The following is a 19,806-nucleotide window of genomic DNA, read 5'->3' as shown; positions in this document are numbered from 1 at the left end:
TTTGCGGGCAGGGAATAGGGAGTTCTTCACGGAGGCCGGTTAAGGACGGTGTGCACTCCGCAGCGCAATGCTGCTAGAACCCCGGAACCGTAATAGAACGACCGAGCCCTTCACTGGGACCAGAGTCTCAATTGAAAAGGTACACGGATCGAACCCTTCACCGTAATAGAACAGTATCAATTTTCTATGGTCAAAATAAACAACAAAGTTAAACATGGAGAACTCAATTTATGAATGAAGCATGTATGTCGGTAGATGAAGTTGTCAGTACTTTACTTATTGTAAATGGATAGTCTCCGTTACCATTATTTGTGAACGGATTGCTATAGTAACGGTAACGGCCAAGATAGTCACTCCAGCTGTTTATTGCAAGGTAATAGAATTCAAAAATTCGTTTGCGTTCAAGAGTCATCGTACATACTTACAAGGACAAACTAACATTATAAATTTCAAACGATCACTAGTGTAATCTTAACAAAGTGGAGGAAATCTGAGTCTGTCAATTCCTGTGACTTTCTTTTAAATGTATACATTGTGTGACTAACAACTATCAATTTCTTTGGGTAATTTTGAATTTTTTCGTTCATTTCCGTTCTGTTATTTAATATAATTTAAATTTGGTGGTATTTATGATATTGTTGGATTTGCACTGAATGTTGAGTGAGCATTTATTCCTAGCCCCGCGTAGTGTAGTCATTAACGCTGTTGCCTTTGGTGCGAGCGGTCCCAGCCCTTCGATTCCTGGTGAGGCCACTCGATCGAAAAAAGTGTAAAACCTTTCAGGCCAGCCGTTCACCCTGAGGTTTTCTTGGATTTCCCTCATTCACACCAACCAAACGTCGGAGTGGTACCTAACATATAGATTCCAGGCCACTTTCTTCCTTCCCTTTCTTCCGATAGTGTGATCGCCCAGGAACGTCTTCCGTCATACGCGATGGGTTAACATGACTGTAGATGCCGAAAACCCAAAAACCTAATTCATAATTTTGATCCTGAACATTTATTCACTTACATTTCCGTGACTTTTTTCTGCATCTAAAGATCTATATCATTTTATCCTTTTCTTTATCAAACTTAATTAGAATCTTTTTTTTGGACCCTGGGTTGAGAAAGGTGGCTAGTTGTGGAGCTATGGCTGTCTAAAATTGTGGGACAATGAATTCAAATATGCTTTAACCTTTAAACTACGGAGGGTTTAACCTTTAAGCTACAGAGGGTTTACCTTTAAACTACGGAGGGTTTAACATTTAAACTACGGAGGGTTTAACCTTTAAACTATGGAGCTCTGTAAGGGTTTACAAAGAAGTCCATTGCTTCACACCTATTTATCGAAGACACGTGAAACTGCCATTTACAAAAGTTATTGTAGTACCATTTCGAAATCGAAATATCCGTAGTTAAGACAAGAAACAGGGTATTTTGAAAACAAAATATCCCGTAGGTTTATAGGTTAATTCGGAGACGAGGCGATGAACTTACAGCCACTAACTACGTTCAATAAGTCATATCAATTCTGGCTGTCCTATACTACACATGCAATAGGTGAACCAGGGATTCTCTAGAGGGCGTAAAGGATTCTCAAGTGTACTTCGACGTAGGTCTAAAGTAGCCACGATATAAATATCCGCCACCGCATTCCGTTTTCAGCGATCTAAAGGCTTCCTTTTGGTCTACTTTCAACCCACCTTTACGTCTACAGTAACCATATATATGAATCCTTTATACCTTCTGGGGAGTCCCTTGTGCAGCCATTGTACACTCATGTCCAAAATTATTGTCGCATGTCTATAAATATGTTGTTGAAGGAACATAATTTGATAAAGAATTCGCCCGGTATTTCTTACAATGTTGGTATGTGTATAATCGGCAAAGACACGTATGTGGCAAATTTCATGTTAAAAGAGCAGTAAATAAGAACAATAAAACGAAAAATAGAACTTTCTTCTCCATTTAGCAACATTTTGTTTTACTCATTCAAATTTTCGTATTCATATTTCTTTTCCTATGAAATTTACCACAAACACACATTCCCCGATTATACACACAGTATCAGCATTAAAATTATACTGCAAAATCATCAAATTATACTCTTACAAAAAGACAGTTATAGATATGCGATAATCATTTTGGACATGGGTGTACGTTGCTGAAATAAAACTTTTGGGGCAGTACCAGTACAAGTAGTATTCTCATAAAAGTAATAGGGCCTACTCATAATTTCATATTCGAAGTTTAAACTAACTTGGAAGAACAATTAAGAGTTCTTACATAATTACACTTGTTATACAATGTAACTTCTGAAATATTTCATTAAGAGGCCTCATCACGGCGAAATTAAAATACCGCTAATTTTACAGTAATTATGTAATATCTTCAAATAGATAAAAGATTATCGAAATGTGGAACAAAAACTCGCTAACAATACTATTTTACATGAGATACCGTTATCACGACTTACTTATCTAATTTCGATTTCCAGTGATTTAGAAAATCGGCATTTGTGTTCGCGTTTATAAATGGCTGCGAACGGAAAGCTACTAAGTGACTCGCGAATAACGGTACGTCATGCAAAATAATATTGCCTAGCGCGCTCTTGTTCCACGTTTCGATAACTTTTTTTTAAAATCTATTTGAAGATATCACATAATTACTGTAAAATTAGCGGTATTTTAATTTCGCCGTGATGGGGCCTCTTAAGGATTTTTGTGGAATAAAGCATGATTTATCTATATGTTTCGTGACTCATCCAGATTAGAAAGTTCTTATGCATCTTGATTTTTATAAAAAAAAAACAACTCTAAATTGTTAGTTGTTTAGTTCAAACTTTAACGTCTGTTTTCAACAGCTATAGTATGTTTCGCATGAGACGTACACCGATAGTTTAACGTGGTATTCAAACTACATAAGTTCGAACTTCCACCGGGAATCAAACCTGGGTCTCACGCAATAAAAAGTTCTGAATTTTGTTAACTCAGTTTTGTATATTGTAGAAATCATTAAACATAGATGATATGGAATTGAAATAACAATTATGAGTAACAAAATGTAGGACGTTAAATTGACAGTATTAAATAAAATACAAAGTTAAGTGCATTGTATGCTAACATCTGAAATGATGAACTGCACTGAGAAAAATCCGTTATCCAGAAAGAGATATATTATACAAATATACGGAATTCTTGTATTTACAAAGGAAATCTGTAAGGAGCATACGTTAAAATATCCTACGTATATATTGCCCTTTTCCTGCTTATATGTTACATCATGCAGTTGCAGGATGTCTGACATCTAACAGTCTTCCGTATATTCGATACGTATATGTATGTTACGTATATGTATAGGTATGTTTTATATACATCCATTTGTATATGAGATCCTGACCATCTACATACAGTTTTTTCTTTCATACGGAAAGTACGTTTATTCGGAACACTTAACATAGGTTTGTACGTTCAGTCCAAAAACTACAAGATTTACGCATGTAACTACGTTTTTACGTACATCAGATACTTTTTTCTCAGTGTGCATTATATTAGGTAATTGTATGAACTTGAAACATACGTTAAAAGAATTTAATTCATTAAGAAATACGCTTAATTACATCTAGTCGAAAGTAAAACTAATCTTATACACACGAATATGTGAATAGTTTGCGCACAAGGTTACCGGTTTGACTTTAATGTGAGAAAGGAATAGATATAATTTATTTATTTAAAGTTCTATGATTCTGATCTTTAAGCTTAAGGAGACAGCTGATTAATGAAAGTGAATTATTATGAAAGAATTGGTGGAGTGATTGTGTGCAGGCCCGCAACTAAAGGGGGACTAGGGGGGCCTGGCCCCTAAACATTTCATGGCCCCTGTAGACCTCAATACAAAATGCTATTATTAATACAAAAATCATAATTTAGATATTTGTAGGAGAATTTTTAATGACTTGCCCCCTATATTATTCATGCCCCCCCTAAACCACTGTGGCTGGTTGTGGGCCTGATTGTGTGGGTGGAACCGGAAGAACTCCAAGAAAATGCACAGACAACATGTGTATCAGAAACCTCATTTAGCTTTGGATAGAACCAGAAAATTTTTACACTAAAGATGATTTACTAAGCCATCGTACCCCCATTAATGACAAACAGGTTAGCATAAGTCAGTTTACATACAGAAGTGCATTTTTATAGTCTTGGCGCTTCCATAATTTTTAGTTAAACACAAAGTTTCTTAGGAAGTGGATGAATTATTCATCACTACTAGATTAATGTAATATTATATAGTTTTCTTACAATGCAAATTCGAAGGTTATATATTGCTTCAAAGTTTCAGAGGAGCGCAGTGGCTAGGGTTGTCAATCGTCCGGTATTTTACCTGAAAGTTTCGGTTTTTGGCCTTCTTGTTCGGTGTCCGGTACGACCTCAAAGATTAACGTAAATTTTCCTCTTGTTAGTCCTATTCTCTGTTCTATTCATATTATTTTGGGAAGTAACCAGTTTCAGGCTCATTTTTGATGAGCGATCATGTCACAATCTTAAGAGTATGAGTATCTACTCCAGGAGGTTGTTCCGTGTTTCCATATCAAAAGTTGGCCCCACTTACCCTAGGAGTGGCCCCACTTACTCCTGGCATCCAAGACCATGCTCGTTACGTTTCAGTCTAATTTTTCAATTGCGTATTCTCTTCTAATGTACAAAACGAAACAAAAATGAAAATGTGTAGACCCTAAACATGAAAGTATGACCTCTACATGTTGTCTCTCGTACCAAATTACGCCCAAACATTGTCCCAAAATTATTACGTAGAAATATATTTCAAAGTTCTTATCGCTCTGCTTAAAGTTTGACAATGGTTATGGAACTACAGCATTTATGTTTGCTGATCAAGTTCTCACTTTTTAAGCGACAGCTCACCAGTTCAATTCCAGCTTACGTAAGTCTTCGGTAGAGATCATCATATATTTGGGTGTACCAGAAGTTCTATTTATTATACTTCATTCATTTTATCATTTCCTGCACACATTGCCGTCCAAAGGGGAGGGGGACCAAACCTCGTAGGCCTATGTTAAATACCTGATACCAGATGTAATCGGGCCCGCAACCAGACACAAGTTTGGGGGGACCATGAATAAAATAGGGGGCCAAGTCATTAAAAATTCTCTTACAAGTATCTAAATTGTGATTTTTGTATTAATAATAGCATTTTGTATTGAGACCTGGAGGGGCCATGAAAAGTTTAGGGGGGCCAGGCCGCCCTGGTCCCCTCTAGGTGCGGGCCTGGATGTAATATAGCAATCATAGAAATGCCCCCTCCCTCCTTCTAGAAAATTTTCTTCGGACGCCTCTGCCTGCAATTATTATTCACCTACGTCTTTTAGTTTCCAGAACAGGAACGCAGGGCTTTAAATTAATTTTTACTTATTTATGTTCATGTTATTTCTTATAGCCCTCACATCAACGACAGATTTTTAGTTCTAAAATTTTACTGCACTAAAAGCTGCTTTGGAAGATCATTATAAACTTCAGTTAAAACGTTAATTATACTTAAAATTTTTAGTTTTATTATAATTTCCATTAATAGAATAATAAAAATAATTTTTACATGTTTCTAGTTACCTGCATTACTTTTCCCAAGTTGGGAGCTAGGGTAGTCGTCAGTTCTTTTCGTTGCGGCACTACAGATATTGAGTAAAATAATTAAAGTGACCACAAACAACATCGCATTTAATTCCTGTTTTAAATCTTCTCTCGTCCCATTTCCAGATGTAGTTGTTCTTTTCTTCTTTCGTGAAGAAGCTTATATTTAGTAATATTTGGTGTGACGTTGCTTGAAAATTAGTGCCAAGCAATTGTCATGGAAAAAATCAGTTGGTTTGCGTACTCCACAACCAAAACATAATGTGGAAAGTTTGCTTAATCTAATCACAGCTAATACAATCAATTGTTTAACAATTAAGATATCAGTTTGTCTATGTTGAAATAAGTAACAAAGCACCTTGTAAAGTTTATAAGCATTTATTCTCTTTGTTTTAAAATATTTTCAGTTCATGTGTGTTAAACATGCGATATAAATCAAACCATCTCCGTTTTCATAAACATTCTTTGAATTTAACATTTAGAATATTTTAAATTAACAGTTTGATGTCTGGTGTTTTGAAAGTGGATTTAGCAAAGAAGTGAATTTATTTCGAGCTGTTTCAGTAGACAACAAATTTTGTTAAACATATTAGGATGGCATGTGGAAGTAAACTAATTGGGGCGAAAATGAAAATAAATGACAGAATATTATTAAAACAGATAACTCCAACACGAAGATGAAATGATTAACTGAGAATTATGTTCCATGAAGACTTCAAATTACTTTGGCTGCGAAGAAAGATTTAGCCAGTTCGATGATGACCTAGAAAGTGTCCACCTGGGCTGTAATAACAACATTCTTGGATAAAACATGCATTTTAGTTTTCCCTTAGCAAAAGTCAGATCGCTAAAAGTGTTTATAGCATAATTCTATCCAAGTGACAACCGTATTTTACACCTTTATTCTTTCCATATGACAACCACTAACTGAAGAAATTTTGTTCTGTAAAGTTAGCACTCTTAGCAGCAGCAGAAGGTACCAGTGTTGCCGCATAATGGCATTTCCACTTTTTATTATTATTATTATTATGCTAAAAATACTTGAGCTAGCTGATTACGGAGGACACTTCCTTTCGCTCATGCAATGATTCTAACTAGTCGAAATTTAAGATTGATTCCAGTCTGCTACTCGTGCGCTTCAAACAATGACCGCCATGTTTCTACGTCATATGTCGGTTCAGGGCAAAGTGCTGTGCCGCTCAGTAGGGGAACGGCTTAGCGAAAAATACGAAGAATGTTTTTCAAAATGTGTACGAAGTTGCTAATAAAACGAAGAATAAGAAAAGTAGTTCATGTTTTGGGTCACAGACAATCTTACGAAGCGAATTGTATTCACTCTTAAGAAAAAAGTGAACAATACAAAAACACAGTGATTTGATATTAGAGTGCTAATTTCTGGTATGGAAGTCCGTAGTAGATTCAATAGTTATGCGTTCAGTGGGAAGCCCGGGAAAATTAACACATGAAAAAACATTTCCCCAAATAAAATAATCAAAATTCTTCACTGATTCGACACAAACACGCACAAATTTATCATAACAATCATATCCATGAAATTTTCGAGTATTAACCACTGATATCATCGAACTACTTTACACATTAACAATATTATTTCACCATAATATCTTCACGCTTACCGTCGTTGTCTTTAGCCCATGGAACATACTCATAAATTGTTTACATTAGTCCATATGAACATTTAAGATTAACTGAAATGTTTTGAACAAATAAGTTAACATTTAAACTAAATTACAATTGGCTTATTACTGAATAAAATAAAATGAAATTTCTACTTTTATGTTCCACGAATATGTCCTGTAGACAAAAGCGAGACGGATTATTAATGATAGTGAATGATTATAAAAGAATCAGTGGAGTGGTCATGTGGGAGGAAACGTCAGAGTCGCGAGAAAGCCCACGGAATGGTTATCCATCATAAATTCTCATTTGGCCTGGGTTCGAACCAAGGACCCCTCACACTGCTCCACTATTGATCGATCGTATCCTCTGATAATGAATGTTTATGATATTTCATGACGAGTAATAAACACAATATTCTGTTCCAGTGAGTTAACTAATATATGAAAAATCAACCTATAAGGACAAAACTGAAAAAAAGACCTGACCTCTTCAAATGTTTGCTTGTATGATTTTTTTTGAGCTAAAATAACATACAAAACGCAAAACTTGCACGATGTAATCTTTTGCGATTGTACTACCTCATACCAAACATTAATCACCTCAGAGCTAACGAAAGAAAGAATATAAATAAACTTATGTTCGTATACTAACTCAGAACGCTATTTCATGTGAGGGTATTGAAAAGAAAAAGTTGAAGTTTCAAAGTAATAACACAAATAATACATAATAAATTTCTGTCAATATTGTTCTTATTCAGACTCGAAAAATCCCGGGTGCCAGGTAGTTATGGAAATTGGAAATACGAGCTTGGCGCCTAAATAATTTAAATCCAAAATAAAATTTTGTATAGGCCCATGTATAAAATTATATTATTACTGTGCCTAGTTTTCAGAACAGGTGCCTAGACCAGAAGAAAGATTTTCTAGCACGTCTTTTGTTCTCTTGTTTTTTGGTGCTGTTTCGGTAGGCTAACCATTTGTCTGCAGTTCCAAACCACAGCAGTGACCACGAAAGCATTTCTCTTGTAGAAATACAGTAAAAAAGTAAATCGGTATATAATACAATTCTAATAGCATGAAGATAAGAATAGTCGTAGCAACGGTGTGAGGTGACAAATTGTAATATGTACAGTAATAGTAGAAACAATGTAAGGATCTAGAAGATACAGATTTATTTAAAGACATTAAGACCTTCTTGGTGCAGAAAGTACTTATTTATAGCCGTAGTATAATAGAATGGAGATTCACGACAAATCATCACAATAAATAAGCTATAATACAGTGGCGTAGATATTCTTGATCTGTGCGTGATTTAATTTGAACTGACACAGTACTTAGACTCCTTGTAATGCTAAATTACTTTAGCTATTATATAATTTTATGATTCAAAGAAAAATCTTTTTTTCTTCATAAAAAGAAAATCGGTTTCATTTCATTTAAAAAAAAATTATACATGCGCAACGGATCTTCTCAGTAAAAAAAATAAAACCGTAAAAAAATCAACAAATAATCCAGGAACTTGTGGTGAAGTCACTCCACGCGAGAGATTCGAATCGAAATTAACATATTTGATATATATATATTTAATACAATTAAATACTATATTCCGATGTTTTGACAGTTTATTGTTTAATTCAGTCAACAGACTCCTTCCATAAATCATTTAACATAAACAAACATGTAACATAAGCGCAAGAAAAAAAAATCCAATGTATCCAAGAGATAATTCCATAACTGACTTATTTTATCTACGCCTCATACGGCCTCAAGTGTGATTTTATTCCAGTACAATTAGTTATTAAACAGTCAGGCAGGGTTCATATATTATGCTAATTTCGGCGCTTGCATTAAACATTTCAATTGTAAATTCATAATCACCATATTGGTCGACCTCTTAATTAATCATTTCCGACATTTACTTACATCGATATACATATCTTTCATATTAATAACGTACATATTTTCTCTTAACAACTCATTATTACTAAATATCTATATGAATATCTTATACTAAAGAAAAAGAATAATAAAGACAGTGAAATATGATGGCCCCCTCTAAGCTAATCTACACCTAGCCATGAGATGAGGATGATAAGAAAGTAGAAACAAATCCACAACAGTGCAAGCCTTCTCAAGATTACAATATACCGTACATCTATAGACAAGAACCTCTGCCACATTTGCTTTGATTCGAAACGATTGAGAAAATACGTTCGGGTTTGGAACCCAGCTGATAGATAACTTTCATATCCTTCATCACATTCACACGGTTTGAATAATGAAACTAATTGAGGTAGAGGCCGAGAAAAGGACTGTCTCGTTTAAAAAAAAATGTTATAAGGCAGTTGGAAGTTAAATAGTTCTTAACTACTGTCCTCCAGACTCCAACTGATATTACATCTTGGAAATTAATATAAACAAGAATACGAACAGGATATGGAAATACAATACTAGAACTACGTAAAAAGATTCCCGGTTTAGCGACTTCATAGCTTGAGACGTTAGTAAATGTAAAATCTAGATTTGGAATTTAGAAAGTAATACGACGTACAGGTGTGAATTTAAACTTAAGGAAAAATTATCATATGTTGACTAATATCGAACTCATGGACTTTCTTAGTTCTGCACTAAAGTAATATACGACGTGGAATATAAATTATAGTAAACATGACAAACAATTTTTGTTATTCAACGTATTATCATTATTATGGATTTTTTTATTTTATTTGTAAAGGTATCGAACTCGAGACCACTGCTAAACTATTTATCTAGGGACATAAAGGACAAGTTAGAATAAGAAGGTAACATAAGAGGTTTACACTGAATTTAGCTATTTATTTATTATGGAAGCCAAATTAATAAGATATCCCCCTTTTCCTCTTTTCCATTCTGGTGTGTGCGACCAGCGACAAGGTTTAATGACAACACATCATAACCTCTCTATAACCAAAATAAACAACTTGTATTCCCATGATCTATCTTCCAAAACGTACTTGCAAAATACTTAGTTCATGTCTTATTGAAAAATGTTAATACTTTAATAGTATATTCAATTTGTATCAATCTTTAGCTTTCACATGGATCACTTAGGAGTAAATAACTGTCTTTACCTGATCGTCTGGTGAAATTCTATGCTCGACGATTCGTGAATTATCCATTTATTAGCTACTGTTCTGAAATTAATATCTGACATAGATTAATTTTAGAGTATTAACATTCATATCCCCTCTTCTTCCAACACAAACACACGTTCTTACACCTAATTGGCTATTATTATTTCCCGATTACATAATTTAATGATTTCTCGCACACCCATTGGCTAGTAACAACTTCCGGGCTGACTTCCGCTAAAATTCAATCATGTCGTCCTTCCTAATCAATAAATGTAGACCATAATTACAAATAATATATCAAAATTTTAACTTGAACGATTATACTTCATCCAACCAGTAAATATTGTTAAAATTTATGTAAAATGCTCTTTAAAACTGAATTTTATAAGAATTATACCCTTTATTTGTGCCAAAAGCTATATTTTATATGGAAATATACATGTGTATACTCCTATATACATATGAAAGCAAATTAACACAAAAAGTGTTGTTTTTTTATAAGATGATCCATGAGTTTTCATCAGTACACAATTCCATCCCTAATTTCTGTCTAAGTAGTAATATACTATATAATTATCCATAGTTACTTTGTCATAAACAAGGGGAGGGGGGTTTGAGGGGCACCTTGCCCTATGTCCGTATAAACTTTAATTTATATCCAAGTGTTCTGCCATCTCCAATTAGTATACAGTAACAGTATTTTTTTTTTCTTGTTTCAGCCTAATTATCTATAAAAACAGAATAATTAAATGTACAGCAATTTTATTATTGTTTATGCGGGCATAGATTAACAATGCGTACGCCCACCTTATTAATATGTATTTAATGATACGGCCTACTGTTAAAAGTGGGTCGTAACATTTTTTCCCGGCGGCTGAAAGAAAAAAAAATCTTTCATAGAAAGTTTTTTTTTTTATTTGAATTCCTTTAATAATTCTTGTCTTTTCTCATCGGAACAGTCAAATAGCTTTATATTAGAAAAATTCTGACTGGATACTTCTCTCCCCTTAAGGGCGGCTGCTCGAGATGTTTTCCGAGGATTGATTATTTCCAGCCGACAAATAATTAGAATTATTCGAATACATCGCCGCGGCTGAATATGGAGGATGTAAAGACGAAGTCACAGAAGTAATTACGGGTATGGGCATTGGCGAGTTAAACAGAGTTACCGCAGGTTGCGAACTGTAGTTTGGTTTCATCCCATAAATATTAGGAGATAAATATGGTGGTGGTACATTAACACATCCCGCTAACGACACCGGAGTAGATCCACCATGCGGACCAGGACCCCAACTTAGTTGTGGAGAACTAAACCGTCTCTGCTCATTCCAGTTCCTGCTGTTACGGTTCCCATTATAATTTCGATTGAATTTAATATTTTGTCTATTATTTCTATTATAACCACCACTAAAACTCCTTCTTTCATCATTCCTACTTGTTTTGATAGGGTCAGTTTGGACAGCATTATCTGTCTTAGTACGCTTGTTTCTATCAACGCCTACCTGCCTAACTGTAGGTCGTTTTATTGACGGATTTAGTAGATTAAAATTTTGCCTTTCCAGATTTGAAGGGTGTCCCTCCATGTCTTCAAGTCTCATGGTTAGTTCTTGAACACTATTCACGGCTCCTAACTTGAAGATCTTTGCTTCTTCAGCAGGTAAACAATCGAGAATCAAATCCTTGAGCTCCTGATCTGATGGAGAACTGACCACGGAATGATAGTTGTCGATTAGGAACCATACGAACTCAGATAATGTAGAGAATTTTGATTTGTCATACCTCAAGGAATAAAGGCGGCGCTTCTGCGCTCTCTCCACTTGCGGAGATATATATTGGAGTTTGAAAAGTCTGACAAAATCTCTGAATGTTCCAATTTGATTTTCTACACTTCTATACCAAGTTTTAGCAGAAAGTTCTAAGCAGTTATTAATAATATACCTTTTATCCTTTTCCCTAAGACGATACATACCCATGGTTTGTAATAAATCTTCTAGAAAGATTCTAGCTGATTTTGTAGTTTTCCCATCGAATTTGGGAAAATGATGTAAATTCCTTAGATATTCTCTCGATTTTCTTTCCGTATCACTGTCAGACGATGTATTTCCCTCTGTACTACTTTCTCGAATTCTTTCGCTTTCAGCCGGGCAACGATTTACTCTTCGCGCTCTACCTCGCCTACACCGAAATCGGCGTTTACGATTTGAACTATTATTATGGTTATTATTGTTTGCTTCTTTTTGGTCAGATACAGACATAGTGGCAACACTGTCACTATGTTCCCTTTCAGTTAGTAAAGACTTTAGTTGAGTTTCATTCTCACTTCCGCTCGAATGTCTCCATGGCTTCGGGTTTCTCGGAGAGGAACCTAACTTCATCCTCCCTTCCCCATTACACCTTTCGTGTCTGTCTAGGCGGTTTGTAAGTTTGTTAATCCGTTCACCTAACTGACAGAATTTTTCATTACACTTTTCAGAATTTCTACGAATAGTAACAGCTATGTCCCGTTCAAAACCCTCTATTCGCTCAAGCATTTTCTCATTCGTTTCCTTCATAATTTTACAATTTTCTTTCGTCAAATTCAGATTAGAGCTACAATTTTCCTTAAAAGTATCCACCTCTATTCTTAATCTAGACATATTTTCAGTTACAGTACCTAATCTACTATCTACATTTTCAATTACGGTCACAATGCTGTCATTTAGTTCCTTTTCTACATTTACTAAGTTTTCTTTCAACTTTCCTACATCTGCCACGATATTGTCTAAATCTTCCGTACATTTCAATCTAACTTCATTTAAGTTTTCAGTAAACTGAGTTTTTACCAACTGAATATCTGACTTTACGATCGACAACTCATTTGACACTTTAGCATCTAAGTCTAAGATAGAAGATTTCATAGAACTAATGTCTGATTGTACGAGTTTAAAATCTGATTTCATAGAGTCAATATTCAAAATCATTTCAGAGCTCATTTCAGTCTTCACCGACATGATTTCAGTTTTAACGGATGCAATTTCAAAACTCATATTAGTTTTAACAGAGTTCACCTCAGTACTGACTGACTTAAGTTCAGTTTTAACCGTATTCATATCTCTCGATATGCTTTGCTGAAATCCTTCCATCATATTTTTAAGAGTTTCCAATAACTTTTCACCTCCAATTTCCACTTCGGGAACGGATTTTCTAGTCGCCCGTTTAGCTTTTCGTAAAACTCTAGAACTACTCTGAATACTTTCAGGAGCATTAGCATCAAAACCTAAGGTAAGTTCATCCTGACCAGAGACACCACTCTCTTCTGGCAAACTAGTTTCAGTAGCTAACACGTCTTCCATTAATACGCACTTCTGACACAACCAATCGCCATTCTTTTGCTTAATTGTTTCGAGTTCTAATTCAGATAGCTTAATACATGTCACGTGATAATATAGTCTACATTTATCACAACAAACAGATTCGCCACTGTTTGAAATACGTTTAGCACCACAACATACATGAGCCTGTGGCTCGACGTCCATTACGTTGAAATTAATTAACATTTTTTTTTTTTTTTTACAGATTAATCGCTTATCGCACACACCCAAACTGAAAAGTTAGGAAAAAGGGGTAATATTACGTGGAGTGATATATATTACTTAATAAACATTTAATCTCTCCGCGGAAATAAGCAACCCACTATAGAAGTTGTATACTTCTAATCCTGAAAATCTGGAGTCGCCAATTTTTGTAATGCTAAATTACTTTAGCTATTATATAATTTTATGATTCAAAGAAAAATCTTTTTTTTCTTCATAAAAAGAAAATCGGTTTCATTTCATTTAAAAAAAAATTATACATGCGCAACGGATCTTCTCAGTAAAAAAAATAAAACCGTAAAAAAATCAACAAATAATCCAGGAACTTGTGGTGAAGTCACTCCACGCGAGAGATTCGAATCGAAATTAACATATTTGATATATATATATTTAATACAATTAAATACTATATTCCGATGTTTTGACAGTTTATTGTTTAATTCAGTCAACAGACTCCTTCCATAAATCATTTAACATAAACAAACATGTAACATAAGCGCAAGAAAAAAAAATCCAATGTATCCAAGAGATAATTCCATAACTGACTTATTTTATCTACGCCTCATACGGCCTCAAGTGTGATTTTATTCCAGTACAATTAGTTATTAAACAGTCAGGCAGGGTTCATATATTATGCTAATTTCGGCGCTTGCATTAAACATTTCAATTGTAAATTCATAATCACCATATTGGTCGACCTCTTAATTAATCATTTCCGACATTTACTTACATCGATATACATATCTTTCATATTAATAACGTACATATTTTCTCTTAACAACTCATTATTACTAAATATCTATATGAATATCTTATACTAAAGAAAAAGAATAATAAAGACAGTGAAATATGATGGCCCCCTCTAAGCTAATCTACACCTAGCCATGAGATGAGGATGATAAGAAAGTAGAAACAAATCCACAACAGTGCAAGCCTTCTCAAGATTACAATATACCGTACATCTATAGACAAGAACCTCTGCCACATTTGCTTTGATTCGAAACGATTGAGAAAATACGTTCGGGTTTGGAACCCAGCTGATAGATAACTTTCATATCCTTCATCACATTCACACGGTTTGAATAATGAAACTAATTGAGGTAGAGGCCGAGAAAAGGACTGTCTCGTTTAAAAAAAAATGTTATAAGGCAGTTGGAAGTTAAATAGTTCTTAACTACTGTCCTCCAGACTCCAACTGATATTACATCTTGGAAATTAATATAAACAAGAATACGAACAGGATATGGAAATACAATACTAGAACTACGTAAAAAGATTCCCGGTTTAGCGACTTCATAGCTTGAGACGTTAGTAAATGTAAAATCTAGATTTGGAATTTAGAAAGTAATACGACGTACAGGTGTGAATTTAAACTTAAGGAAAAATTATCATATGTTGACTAATATCGAACTCATGGACTTTCTTAGTTCTGCACTAAAGTAATATACGACGTGGAATATAAATTATAGTAAACATGACAAACAATTTTTGTTATTCAACGTATTATCATTATTATGGATTTTTTTATTTTATTTGTAAAGGTATCGAACTCGAGACCACTGCTAAACTATTTATCTAGGGACATAAAGGACAAGTTAGAATAAGAAGGTAACATAAGAGGTTTACACTGAATTTAGCTATTTATTTATTATGGAAGCCAAATTAATAAGATATCCCCCTTTTCCTCTTTTCCATTCTGGTGTGTGCGACCAGCGACAAGGTTTAATGACAACACATCATAACCTCTCTATAACCAAAATAAACAACTTGTATTCCCATGATCTATCTTCCAAAACGTACTTGCAAAATACTTAGTTCATGTCTTATTGAAAAATGTTAATACTTTAATAGTATATTCAATTTGTATCAATCTTTAGCTTTCACATGGATCACTTAGGAGTAAATAACTGTCTTTACCTGATCGTCTGGTGAAATTCTATGCTCGACGATTCGTGAATTATCCATTTATTAGCTACTGTTCTGAAATTAATATCTGACATAGATTAATTTTAGAGTATTAACATTCATATCCCCTCTTCTTCCAACACAAACACACGTTCTTACACCTAATTGGCTATTATTATTTCCCGATTACATAATTTAATGATTTCTCGCACACCCATTGGCTAGTAACAACTTCCGGGCTGACTTCCGCTAAAATTCAATCATGTCGTCCTTCCTAATCAATAAATGTAGACCATAATTACAAATAATATATCAAAATTTTAACTTGAACGATTATACTTCATCCAACCAGTAAATATTGTTAAAATTTATGTAAAATGCTCTTTAAAACTGAATTTTATAAGAATTATACCCTTTATTTGTGCCAAAAGCTATATTTTATATGGAAATATACATGTGTATACTCCTATATACATATGAAAGCAAATTAACACAAAAAGTGTTGTTTTTTTATAAGATGATCCATGAGTTTTCATCAGTACACAATTCCATCCCTAATTTCTGTCTAAGTAGTAATATACTATATAATTATCCATAGTTACTTTGTCATAAACAAGGGGAGGGGGGTTTGAGGGGCACCTTGCCCTATGTCCGTATAAACTTTAATTTATATCCAAGTGTTCTGCCATCTCCAATTAGTATACAGTAACAGTATTTTTTTTTCTTGTTTCAGCCTAATTATCTATAAAAACAGAATAATTAAATGTACAGCAATTTTATTATTGTTTATGCGGGCATAGATTAACAATGCGTACGCCCACCTTATTAATATGTATTTAATGATACGGCCTACTGTTAAAAGTGGGTCGTAACATCCTAATGATTTTGATGTAATACAATGATAAAGTAATCCTGGTTATATGTATCTAAAATATTTGTAATGATAGAACATTACAAATGGCCATTAATAAGTCTGTATTTTAAACTAGCAGAATAGGTCTTATTAAGAGTCTTCATCCTGGCGAAATTAAAATACCGCTAATTTTACAGTAATTATGTGATATCTTCAAATAGATAAAAGATAATTGAAATATGGAACAAGAGCGCCCTAGACAATATTATTTTGCGTGAGGTACCGTTATCACAAGTCACTTAGCGGCTTTCCGTACTCAGCTGTTTAGAAACGCGAAAATAAATGTCGATTTACAAAATGGCTCGAAATCGAAAGCAGATAAGTGAGTCGTGATAACGGTTTCTCATGTAAAATAATATTGTCTAGGGCGCTCTTGTTCCATATTTCAATTATCTTTTATCTATTTGAAGATATCACATAATTACTGTAAAATTAGCGGTATTTTAATTTCGCCGGGATGAAGACTCTTAACACGTACTTCTATATACAGTAAGAATTTTACTTATTTTGTCACTTAATTCTTTCACTATTCTACTAAATTTATTTGTAGTCTACAGTAAGAAACTGCAATATGAAAAGATTCCCTGAAGCTTTCAATACAGCTCACTGAGGGATACCGAAATATGACGTCACGCCCAAACGCTTGTTTCTGTTGCCGTGACGTAAGCAGCTCATTTTTTGTATTGTTTGAAGCGTTGTATCTTCGTAACGAATAAAAATACTTTTCTGAGGTTTTTGGTGTGTAGTATATTGAAGACTAGTTCTACATGGTGGTGTCTTTAAATTACAATCTTCGGAAAACAATGGAAATGCCCATGGCATTTAGAGCATAGATACAAGAACAAAGTTAGTTTCTGCCTCAGAAACATATACAAAACAATAATGAAACAAATGCAATGTATTTAGTCTACCTGGAGTAGACAAGGTTTGATGTGTTTCATTTTTATCTTAATTGTGAGACAACTTTTATCTTTTGGCTCTCAGCTGCTGTGCAACTCTGAGTGAGTCATGATAATTTATGAGGTTATTTTAAACTTTTGCACTGATCTTTCCTGGTAACGTCTTAAAACTAAGAAATTTCAGCTATTTCTGTGCGATGACCTGCCTAATATATAGAACATTCGAGAAAAATGTCGATTATATTTTCAACACCATTTGCTCAAACATAACCATTTGCTTATTTTCTTCACAACTGTTGTAAAATAGGATAAATCCGCTAAATGATTGGGGTTTCGAATAGTCGTAAATAGTAATAATAATATTTATAATAAAGCAATTATGGAATTGCATTACCAATTACTTAAAAAAATGATCATGAAAATGACTTTACACCATAGAACTCGAACCTAAGTCTGCTGTTTGGCAGTTTCATATGTTAGCATTACACCACAAGTTCTTCATATAAGATAAACCAATTAAACTAATAGTTAGAAAAGGTATGTTTCCGAACCATACTTTACTTTCAAATTTACGAAATATAAGTAATATTCTTTGCACTTGTTGATATAATTTTGGAATTTAAAAATATTGTAAAGTGCTGTAAACGGTAGGTATTTTTACTTCAGAGCTAAAAGTGGTACACGGGAATTTTAGATTTTCCCAATCATCTTTTAATTCTAAAATTTCTTTCTATATATAGTAGTAATAACAATTACAGTTGAAATATAAGTTCTTGGATATTCGGTGGTTTGTTGGGGAGTTGTAGGAATCCAGAGACCACGAGTTCTAGGGTGACAAGATTCAACGCATTTTGATGCCAAAGAGTGTGTATCCCTTTTAAGATCTTGGGTTTTTGGGGTATTGTTTAGACTTTCAGTCAAGCAACTACTGCATCGTCACTATTTATCCTAGGATCATGGTTCATACATCATTCTCTTCAGAATGGAGTAGAGTTTCAAATGGTACCACATACATGCCCATACCATATACCAGGAGGGGGAAAGGGGAAATTTTCGGGAAAACTTTTTTGTCACACTTTGGGCCCTTCTGGAACGGCCCCTGTATGAACATAGAGATCTGACAAAGAATCTGATAAATACTACTCGGTAGACTAAATGTGTGTACCAAATTTCAAGCTTCTATCTTGAATAGTAAGGGCGGGAAAATGTTTATCAATAATTCCCAAAATGCCCCAGATTAACGCAAAAGACCCTGATCTCAGGTAAAAAATTTCTTGAGATATCCATATTCATCCTGGAATCATGGTTCACCCATAATTCTCTTCAGAGTAGAACTGCCATTCAAACGGTACCATTCACATGTCTCCATCGTGTATCTGAGGCGGGGAAAAATCGCGAAGAAAGGGATTTTTTGGCGAAGAAAGGGACATTTTGGTTAAAATATCCCTTTTTTTAAACTTTCTAGCCCTCTGGTCCGCCCCAGTTTTAACGCAGAGATCTGAAAAGAATCTGATAAATACTACTCGGTGGACAATGTCTGTGCAAAATTTCAATCTTCTAGGTGTAAAAGTAAGCCCGCCAAAAAATAATGAAAATAGCCCTAACAAACGAAAAAATATTTTTTTGAAGTTATGGCGTCATCACCTCCTATGTCTCTAAGTAGGAAGGCGTGAAGTCATATGTAACGTGTTCTACAATGCCTCTAGACTTGACAAAAACAAAAATAAATAAATAAATAAAACGAACGAAAAAGCTCAAATAGGAGAGTTATAACGTAAAGTATCATAAAGCACACGTATGGTACACATTGTTCCAAAGATCTTAAAACGGGCATAGGTACCCCTCAGAGATCAGACGTCCTAGAGTGGTGAGGTGTTTGCAGAGACCAGGTGTCCTAGTAAAAGGAACTCTCAGAGACCAGGTGTCCTGGAGAGTAGTGAAGTGTTTGCAGAGACCAGGTGTCCTAGTAAAAGGAACATTCAGTGATCAGGCGTCCTAGAGGATGGTAAAGATAAAGCAGCTCTCAGAGAATAGGTGTCTTAGAAAATAGTAAGGAAAAAGAATATCTCAGAGACCAGGTGTCCTAGAGAGTCCGAAGGATAAAGGATCTCTCTCTGACCAGAGGTCCTAGAGAGTG

The 19,806-nt window shown here is 34.3% G+C and overlaps 2 protein-coding genes across 2 annotated transcripts in view; one reads left to right on the top strand and one right to left on the bottom strand.

The window, feature by feature from the left end:
• Window positions 1–5,901, bottom strand: part of LOC145691573 (uncharacterized) — a 97,721-nt gene extending 91,820 nt beyond the window's left edge. The window contains exon 1 of the mRNA XM_081766982.1: window positions 5,607–5,901. Coding sequence (XP_081623108.1) covers window positions 5,607–5,709 — 103 coding nt within the window. The 5' untranslated portion in view covers window positions 5,710–5,901. The remainder of the gene's footprint in view (window positions 1–5,606) is intronic.
• Window positions 1–19,806, top strand: part of LOC145692682 (uncharacterized) — a 29,644-nt gene that overhangs the window by 6,634 nt on the left and 3,204 nt on the right. The window lies entirely within an intron of this gene.

The sequence above is a fragment of the Thermobia domestica genome, chromosome 8, assembly GCF_964235325.1.
Source record: "Thermobia domestica chromosome 8, izTheDome1.hap1.1, whole genome shotgun sequence".
In the NCBI taxonomy this organism is placed as follows: domain Eukaryota; kingdom Metazoa; phylum Arthropoda; class Insecta; order Zygentoma; family Lepismatidae; genus Thermobia; species Thermobia domestica.
Note: the sequence above shows the minus strand (reverse complement) of the source record. Positions and strands in the feature narration are given on the sequence as shown.